The 10,644-nt window shown below is 38.2% G+C and overlaps 1 protein-coding gene across 1 annotated transcript in view; it reads left to right on the plus strand.

Annotated features, from left to right (window-relative positions):
• The window catches only part of znf407 (zinc finger protein 407), a 74,748-nt gene that overhangs the window by 31,950 nt on the left and 32,154 nt on the right, over positions 1-10,644 (plus strand). The window contains exons 4-5 of the mRNA XM_016233464.1: positions 8,408-8,482; positions 9,579-9,745. Coding sequence (XP_016088950.1) covers positions 8,408-8,482; positions 9,579-9,745 — 242 coding nt within the window. The remainder of the gene's footprint in view (positions 1-8,407; positions 8,483-9,578; positions 9,746-10,644) is intronic.

Below are 10,644 nucleotides of genomic sequence, written 5' to 3' on the forward strand. Positions count from 1 at the left end.
TGAACAACCATCAATCACTTAATTAACCCTCGAATTGAGTTCCTCAATGAGGTTAAAATTTATATTAAATGCACCAGTTCAGCTAGAATCTGGAGGTACTTGCGTTGCCTGTGTAGGGGGGTTCCCTTTGTTGTCCTTGCAGAAAAGGGGGTTTCCCGAGGTTGCTGATTGGCTGGAAGTTCAGTAGTCGTTGAAGTGATGTCTTGGGAAGCCAGTGGTTGGACATTGGCTGAAGATGCAGAGTTGTGGGCTGGTTGAAGTTTTGAGGCGGTCAAAGACTTGAAGTGAACTCAGACAAAACTTAACTCAGAACACGAAACTCTCAACGGAAAAGAAAATAAATTAAAGTAGAAGAATAGAAGTAACGAGACTAGATGGTTTTCTTCTCATCGTGGCTAAGTAGCATCGGGCGTGCAGGCCGAAGCACGCTGGAATGGCGCTCGACGAATTCATGTGCAAAAAAAGTGGCTAAAAGCTATAGCTAAAAGCTAGAAGCCTAATTTGATGGTGTCCTGAGTATTTAAACTGGGCTCTTGGAAACATCCCAAATGGTGTCTTGACCAATTATAGCTCGGGGTGTTGCGATGTTTCTCCTCCCATTACATAAATCAACATGCCATCTTATCAGTCACATGGTCCGAATTTTCCTGCTCTTGCAGAGTATAATTTGGACATGATTTCTATAACCAGAATATAATATATTTTACAAAGTATTGATTGATAGAAACGTTTAAAGCATGAATTTTCAAACTCATACATACTAAACATGAATATGAACCCTTAAGCTAGTCAATAGTTATTAAAAAGACATACACAATACATGATTAGAACATGATAGTCAAATGTGTGGGTTACATACATGATATGGATTTAAGCAATGTACTGATATTCGTTTATAAGTCTTTTTTTAGTTCATTTTGGTGCATCTACATCTGTAAAAGACAGTTCCCTTTCAAGGGAACTTCGAACTGCGTCCTCTGAGCTCATGGGGATCACAAGTGTATCTGGCCGATGAGTTTAAAGAGGGGTTTTCCCTCTCGCGATCGTCGGCTGTGGATGAGAGTGAGCCACTGGAGGATGATGTTACTTCACTTAACATCATCTGATCCAGGGGCCAGTGCTCTGCTGAGTTAAGCCCAGGAAGAGCAGGAAACGTCTGAGAAGGGCGAAGAAGCTGAGGCTGAGCCTTCCCAATCCTCCTGCCCTGCGTATGATGAGCTTTTGGAAGTTATGGATCATGCCACGGCGAGGCTTGACTTGCCGTGGAAGCGGGCAAAGAAAATTACGCTCTCCGTGCTACTAATCCGTGCTACTAATCAGAGGCTCGCCTGCGGGTAGGGGTAGGAGGAATCACTTGTCAAAGGGAGGTAGGCAAGACCTAAGGGATGTGATCCAGACAAGGTGTCAGCGCTTCGTCCGGATCAGAGTGATACTTCAGTATCTACTCATTTCCTTTGGGGGTTTTACATCTGCCCTTATCTTTCCCTTCTAAATTCCCCTGTAACCACCATCTCTCCACCTGACCGAGGTTAGGTGGAAACTTCCTGCATTACTGTCTCCTATGCTGGACCTATGATGTTTGGTTGGTTCTATGGCTTCATAGTGACCACCTTACTGATGGTCCGGACCAGAGGCTTCTTCGGCCGCTTCCTGAACGGGGCTCCGGCACGAGAACCATGGTGGGTAAGTACGCCTGAACGTCTTCCGCGTACCACAGTCAGTGGAAGTGAGAAAAAAAGTGTTTATTACGTTTGAAATATGGATATTTATCTTACAAAAATGCATGGATTCGCTACAGGAGGCCTTTATTCACCCCCCAAAGCTGTGTGAGGGTCGTTTTATTACGGATGCACACACTTTATTTCACGTCTTCTGAACTGTTGACAACCAACACCCGCTTACCCTCATTGAAAGGCTTGGAGGGGCCAGGACATTTTGTAATATAACTCCGATTGGATTTGTCTGAAAGAAGAAAGTCACATACACCTAGGATGCTTTGAGGGTGAGTAAAACACAGGCTAATTTTCATTTTTGGGTGAACTAACCCTTTAACTGTTAACTTTAGCAGCATTCATCGTGAAACTTCAACCGCAGTCATCGTGACTGTTAACTTTAGCCGTATTCATAGTAATGTCTGCACTAACTAGCACTAGCACTAACCTTATTAGGAAAGGCGATTTGCAAAGATTAATTTAAAGGGGTCCTATTATGCACTTTTACAAAGTCTTGATTTTGTTTTGGGGGTGTACTAGAACATGCTCTCATGCTTGGTGGTTCGAAAAACACATTATTTTTCACATAATTTACATTATTACAATACCTTTCTCCCCAGCCTGGGACAAATGGTTCGATTAGTTCCGGCTTTGATGAAGGTCCGCCTTCCGAAAAACAAAATGGGTTGTGATTGGTTAGCTGTCCCAGTGCGTTGTGATTGGCGAACAACTTAGACGGTGTTTCAGTACTGCCACTCCCCCTTGCTCCGTCTTTCAACAAAAGCTTTTGGGAATCCGGCACTTCTCACTCGTGATGTGGAAGCTGTCCTCAGTAAAATGCGCAGCACACAATAGCAAATTGGTGTTATAATGCTCAGGAACAGAGTTAAAAAATAAATTGCAACCACTGTTTCCTGACATCATCTGCTTTCGGAAGCCCAAACAAAGACGTCTGGGCACGGAGGTGAAAAAAACAGCATTTCAGGCGGTCGCGCACCGTCGTGCCACGTCTTTAAAATTCAAATACTTTTTCTATGAGTGTAGGCACACCGGTGGCGCCGTTCGGCATCTGTCCGCGGCGCCAAGCTACGTCTTGTTGTACTTGTAAGAATTGTTCTAGACCAGCAATTCTCAGTCCTCGCGTACCTGCTCTGCATGTTTTGCACGTCTCTCTTTGTTAACACACCTGATTCAGATCATCTCGTTAGAAGTGAGCTCCGTGCATTAACTGTGTTCCGATTGACATGGTCCCTACACAGTGTCCATTGCTCCCTACTCCCTCAGCAGGGGAAATCCGTTGAAGTTTACTTCACTTTGGAATATTAATTTACAGATTTGCGCTACGCCGCTGCGTCTTCACACACATACGAAACTTACTAGAGAAGCGTGAAGTGGAACATAATATACCTCTGTAAATAAATACAATTTAAATTCACGTCTCGCACACTTAAATGCCCTTTGTATGGAACATATACACTCCCTTCAAACTGGAATCATGGAGGAATATCCGGTATTGTCCACTTCGCAGGGCACTTACAGTCAAATATAACAAACACAAACAAAATGTACAGAGCGGGGGTACCCGAGGACTGGAAATGAGAACCGCTGTTCTAGACATGCCAAAAATTTGAGACTACAGCACAGCAGCTGCTCTTCTTCGTCGTCTCGTCTGATGCGCTCACTCAACCAAGCGTTCTAACCACAACCTCGCCCCTCCCCACCCCCCAACCATTCGAATTTCTGTAGGCGGGAATTATTTGTAATGAAATTCTAATGAGCCGCTTTGTGATATCATAAAGCCCGGAAACCAAACGCTGTTGTCCAAACGAGCCGTTTGCTGTAGTTCTTGAAAATGGATTGGACAAAGTCCACACCCTTTGGAGTGGACTTTGAGATTTGTAACTTTCTAGATCTTTTTATGACCAAACATACACACTACACACTGACTAAAATTAAAAAAGTGAAAAAGCATAATAGGACCCCTTTAAAAAAAAAAACTTCTTCTGGAGGTGAAGTTGGATCATGAATGATTCGCGCGAACATAAGACGCATTTAGGTAGATCGGGGGGTGCATTCCCTTCAAAACAAACGTAATCTACTGCATCTTCAGCAGCTCAGATGCCGTAAATAAATGACGATTTCCATGTTCATTATTGCATCCAACAACAAAGCACCTCAATCGCTTAAGGCACATTCTCGTTTACACCTGCTCGGGTATCGAAACAGTGCACTCAGGGCAGGTCTGTACTAAAACGCCAATGTCAATTAACAATCATGGGAGTGTCCTAGGCCTGTGTGACGTAACACAGCCAAGAATCTGTGAACAGCTTGATTTGAGAAAGGGGTTATGATTTATTGGGATAAAAAAAGAAACACTGGGTGGATTTTTATCGTTAAAGGGTGGTTGTGTACACACACTTGTGTAGACACATTTCAGTTCAAACAACATGTAAAGGTGATTTTGCATCCGATGACCCCTTTAATATCTGTAGCATAAGTAAATTAGCCAATTTTGATTAAATGAAGGGTTGTAAAAAATGTTATGTTCTAGTAGTTACTTAGTATGTCCTCCATAATTTTAAGTATGCTGCTCTGACCCTTCTTGACATTGAGTGTGCAAGTTTATGGCAAATTGTCACATCTCTCTTTTTTAACTCCCAGAGGATGACCTCCTTAAATGCCCTGATCTGTGTTGGGGAGTGTTACTCAACTTGTCTCTACAAAATCTCTCGCAGGTGCTCAAGAGTGTTAAGGTTTGGTGAAATACTTGTAGGGTTTCCACCCTTGAAGAATGTATATAGTTAGGGTTATAGCTGAAAAAAAAATTGTTTTGTGCTTTGGCTACAGTAGGTACTTACAATGTGGACGACAACTAATCATTTCACTTCTGCAAAAAAGCTTATTCTAAAAACTTTACTTTAGAAGTAAAATTGCATACATTTGGTTTATGCTTAAATCAGTTACAATTATTAAGTACTATGAATAATACACTTATAGAAAATCCTTAGTATCTTATTATACAAGTTTGCATATTTGTTGAGTGGGTAGCACAGTTGCCTCATAACAATACGGTCCCCAGTTGAGTCAGGAGGTCTTTCTGTGTGGAGTCGTGTACTTGTTCTTTGTGCTTGTTTCCTCCAGGTATTCTTGTTTTCCCCATAGTCCAAAAACATACAGGTTAGGTGAATTGAGGACTCAAAAATTGCCCACACAAATGTGGCCTTTAAGACTGCGTGTTTTTCAGCGCAGTAGCACACAATTCGTCATGCATGAGCACTGCTCCCTGCAGGCACGCTTCTTAGCATTTAAATAAATGTGTTAATTTTGTCAGTAGCTAGGCCAGATTAGACTGCTCTTAGCCACTTCATCTTGGAAATGGTTTATCTTGAATCAGTATTTAAATATGTCTAGGCTTATCGATTATTACATTTTACATTAAACGGATTAACCATAATTTTCTGATTGTGTCTGATCATTTTTTTAACTGCACGTTTATTCAGAGAAAACAAAATATCCCCAATAATATATGAAAAACAATAGTGGACACAAACATATAGTTTGTCTAAAAATGCATTTACACATGACAAAATGAGTGTAATACAGCGTATTATTGTTTTAAATGCTTTGTACACATGTACTTTATTGCTCTCTGCAGGTATTCACGAGATAATGTGTACATAAATATTACTTACATTAGTGCGCTCTTGTGAAAGTGTTTTTGTTTTCCACAGACACAATGAGGAGAAATGCAAAATAAAGTAATAATAATAAAGACAAGTTCACATATGTGAGATATATAAAGTTGCAGAATTGCCAACATACATACACAAGCCAGTAACAAGAGGGCTTTTGCTGTTTAATGTGCGTTAAAGATGCATTCTGCATAACTTACATTTCATTGTTTTACAATACTCATTTTACACACATTTTCATTTAACAGAACAATTTGTCATAACAGCAGCATAACAGTTGTTGTTTAGCTTTAAAGACACCAATGAATGCATGTTAAACAGAGCGTAACAAATAAAAACAATATTTTAGACTAAACGGTGCATTTTGATCAAATATTTGTTATTTGACATGCGATTTACCCAAGGAATGTTATTAAAGAGTGATACCCAGAAAAGCTAGAAAATGACAAAACACTGACAAATAACTTCAAGCATCAAGTGACAATAAATACAGTATAAACAGAAGCAGAAAACAGTAACAGTAACAAAAAAGGATAGTAATCGGCATCATTTACTCATGTTGCATAGCATTGAGTACCATATTATCAACAAATGTGGGAAATGCACAAAATGTTTTCTCAGTAGTTATTTCAGATGCTTTCTGTTTTAAGCATATTTGGATCACATGAAACGGTGCTTCTGTTTCCAAGCTTGCCACGATTTCTCAAGAATAATTTGGGCAAAGAAAAAACTGTCAACAAAAAGATGCAAAAAATCAAAGCAAAAATGTGGGCAATTATTCTAGACATTAACCAGACTAAAGATATGCTCTCTAATAGGTATTTTATGTAGTCATTACTTATATTTGACAAACCCAGGAGCTGGCCCTGTGCCTAAACTTTTGACTTCTTTAAATCAAAACACACTTGGTCAAATTAAGCTATTTAAGGAAAATAATTGGATTGTTCATTTTAGATTATTGACTCAAACTTAAATGGTTCTGGCTTCCATGACTGCTGTCTTACAAGGTAATTGTTTTGGTAGTAAATTGTGCATAACAAGAAGAGTGTAATAATTTTCTGGTCGTGGTTTTTACCATTTTACAACACGTTTTAGATCGTGTTATTTAGATTGAATTATCAGTGATCGAAAGCAAATAACAAACATGTAAAAATACTTTTAATAACAGAGACATTAATATTTTATTGCATTGTGATGGTACACACACAAACATGATACTTGGCTTGTTCATGCTTAATGTGCTCTGCCGCTTGTTGGAATACTTTTCTGAGAGTGGTTCACAGAGCATTTAAGTCATCATGAGAGAGGTTCACAGAGCAACTGAAGTCATCAGCTTCAGTACTTGACATGACTAAGAATGCAGCATGACTGCCCCCTACTGACTATGTCTTTCCTTCCCATTTTAACTGTTCTATTTTGTCTTTGGATTTGTTTCAAATATCATGAGAGTATTGTATCATTAGATCAGTATTGTGTATCTAACAAAATTGTGACATACGTGGATGTCATGACACTGCCTTTGGCATGAGATGCCAGGATAAATTCCAGCAATCCCACAAATGATAAAGATAATGGATGGATATGCAGATATTTTTTATTCTAGAACCAGACAAGGGCAGTATAATTTGTTTAATCTTAAATTCATTGGCACAGGCCATACTCAATCTTCTTACAGTAGTAGCACATGTCTGGATGGCAATATGCATATGGAAATTAAGAGGTTATTTATAGTAAAACTGTGCTTTTGAAATAACCATATATAGAGCTTACAGAGACGAGAAGCGTATGCGTCTTCCACTGACTTGAATTTATAACACTTTTTAAATCTTAAAGGTTTTGTGTGTACACAAATGTATTTATTTATTTATTTAGGCACATATTTAAGGATTTTTTTTTTAATGCTCAAAAAGTGAAATGGCATAGTGCTGACCTTTTCAGTGTTTTGCTTCTTTATGCTGCTTCAGCTACACTCAAATTGCAGCTGAATGTGTTGAAAGGATGACAGGGCCTAAATTTCAGAGTGGGATTGTGGTTACTGCGTGGTTTACTCTTTCCTGCAAGCTCTGTGCTTATGCAGAAAATTCTCATTCTCACATTCATTCAATGTGGCAGTGTGAGTTGAATCAGTAAATTAAGTCAATAATATAAAATCTTTTAGACTGTAATCTCAGACAGACAGCACGAGTATACTGGTAAACTTAGACTAGAAAACAGATAGTTAAAACAGCCTCCATCACTTACCCGTTACACTCAGTGCAGGGAATGATCTACCGGTGTGAAATTTTATATCGGGTAAAAACTAAACATTATGAACAGTTATCAAAATTCTAGTGAATAGAACAGCCTGGAATAATGTACAGCCCGCTTAAAAGAGCTGAAAGCCAGAGTTCATTAAAAGATGTTATGTTTTATTTGACAGGTATTTTCCCGGTTGAACATATATTGTAAATGTATAAAATATTAAAACAACAACAACCAAAAATGCAAAGGTATGAATCAAGCCACATTTTGAAGTCAAGATAATTATGAATGAGGACTTAATTCCCTAAAACGAGTAAAAATCAGTTTGGCCTGTCTGTTTGATGAAAAACACAAAATTTAACCTGACTGCACTTTATTTTTTTCTGTTTTATTTTTTATTTGAATAAATCATTTCAATTCAAAGGTTGAAATCAAAATTCCTTGTGCCATTGTATGTAGAGTAGGCTGTTGTAATTTATTTTACACCCATGTTTAGGTTATTTGCTTAAGGTAGCTTCCACCTCATTTCTTTCAATGTGTGAGACTGGTTATGTTCTTTTAGAATGTAACAAATTTTTTCGTCGACTGCAACTTCACAACAGCTGTTTGTTTGTCTAACCCCGAAACTTAGCAGTTGTGCACTCCTATTCAGGCACACAGATATAGATATATATATATATATAAAATAATAATACCTTGTTTAAATAATTGTTATTTTTGTCCTGATTTTTATTTGTCCATACATTTTTTTTATATTCACAGATGGGCATTTGTGATGAAGAAACATCTCAACACTCATCTGCTGGGAAAGCATGAACTGGGCCAGCCCAAAGAGAGGTTTTGAACTACGCTGAACACATACACTTCTGTATCATATTACTTTGTAACACTTTACACATAAGGTTGCATTTGTTAACATTAGTGAATGTGTTACTTAATACAAACTAACAATGAACAACATCTTTAGACAGCAATAGTATAAAAAAGTATAATAAGGCTTATATGATATAGGGGGATCTCTATGCTTTAAATGTGATAAAGGGGGATCTACAGGTTCAGTTTAAATAACTTTTTATATGTGGGCTGCTGCTAAAGTGGTCACTATATTCACATAAAGCCTACTTATCCATGTGTTTGAAAACTAGGCTACCCTTTCTAATGCTCTCATAGAAACATGGCCACAAATCAATATTTAGTGGCTACTACATCAAATCCAAATGGAATACTGTTATGAAAACTAACGTCTTGTGAAAATGTGTATGTGTATCATTTTTTGTGAAAATTGGTCACAGGGCACTTCTTCGGAATTCTTGCTTTATGCCCTAAAAAGTGTAAATCTAATTTTTGTCCTTATCTATAAAATTATCCACCATTTTAAACACCAGTGTAATTGTAGTCATTTTTCCTGGAGTTTTGAGGGAGGGGGGTTAATTCTTTATTTGTTTAGTAGATATAGGCCAGATAATATATATATAATTTTTTTTGGGTGTGGTCCAAAATGACTAATTTATCTATGTCTTGTTATTGCAACATCCAAACATCACAAAACTTGGTACACATGAACAATAGAACATTCTGATGAATCAATAATAGTGCAACTATTATCAAAGAAGTTGAAAGGTGACACAGAGATCCCCACGAAATCCATTTGATAGATTCTTTCACAACTGGCTATTTTGCTTATGTCTTCCGAATGTGCTTGGATCCCAGTAACTGCCACTTGCAACTCTATGTACTATTTTTATTATATAAAAAGATGACATTAAATAAGCATGAAGAACAACATTACATTTGCATAGACAACATTTAAAAATATATCTAAACAAATAAAGTAAAAGACATGACATCTCAACTTTTACATTTCTATGATTAAGAATTGTGACTGGATGTAGCAGTACAGTGGTTCATTGGTTAATGTGTTCTCTTTTACTAGAAAGTTCGAGTGTGAGCTGTGTGAGCGGAGCTTCAGTGAGAAATGGGCACTAAATAACCACATGAAGCTGCACACAGGCAACAAAGCATACAAGTGTGGATGGCCCTCATGTCATTATGCTTTCCTGACTCTGTCTGCTATGAAGGATCATCACAGGACACACACAGGTACAAGCACATCAGAAAATACAGTTGAAAAAATTAAAATCTAGAAGTGCTGCTGCTGAGGCTGGTGGGCAAAGATTTCTAGAGTATTTAGAAAATCTTTTTAAAATTCACTGAATAAACCATTGTTCCCGGGTATGTTTGTTAAAGGGGTCATATGATGCGATTTCAATTTTTCCTTTCTCTTTGGAGTGTTATAAGCTCTTGGTGCATAAAGAAGATCTGTAAAGTTGCAAAGACTAAAGTCTCAAATCCAAAAAGATATTCTTTATAAAAGTTAAGAGTCAACCACGCCTACCTAAAACGGCTCGTTCTAACACGCCCCTACATGTCTACATCACTATGTGAGAAGATTTGCATAACGCCGCCCAAATGTTCACGCAAAGAAAGAAGGCGTAACTTTGATTTTCGCTGTTGCCGCCACCGCCATGTCGTGGAGACGCTGTGTGTTGCATTGTGAAAGCGAAACTACTTTGTTTGGTCTTCCAAAAGAGGACACAACTAGAAATCAGTGATTAAGTTGTATTTACAACACTATTCCAGAACACTTCAAACCAAATATTCAGATGTGTGCAGCGCATTTTATGGAGGACGAGGACTGTTTCCTGAGAGAGTAACCTACAATGCCGGTGTCTGTTTTTATAAAGTGGGGCAATTCCAACTTTGCAAGGACAGTCTGGCGCTTCTGACTCACAGCCTGTAAGTATGTTTTTTATATTCAAATAATTTGCCACTGATGATTCAAACGTGAGTTTTGGGCAGTGTAGAGTAGCGCTTGTAGTTTGTAATTTCTCCAATCACAAATGCAGACATGGTTTTATGTTTACGCGGCGCGATACGCAACGGGTAAAAAGACAGTATAAGTCATTATAATCAGTAATTATGTCCCCACTGGATGCAAC

This window comes from Sinocyclocheilus grahami, unplaced genomic scaffold, assembly GCF_001515645.1.
Source record: "Sinocyclocheilus grahami isolate Dianchi unplaced genomic scaffold, SAMN03320097.WGS_v1.1 scaffold431.1, whole genome shotgun sequence".
Lineage (NCBI taxonomy): Eukaryota > Metazoa > Chordata > Actinopteri > Cypriniformes > Cyprinidae > Sinocyclocheilus > Sinocyclocheilus grahami.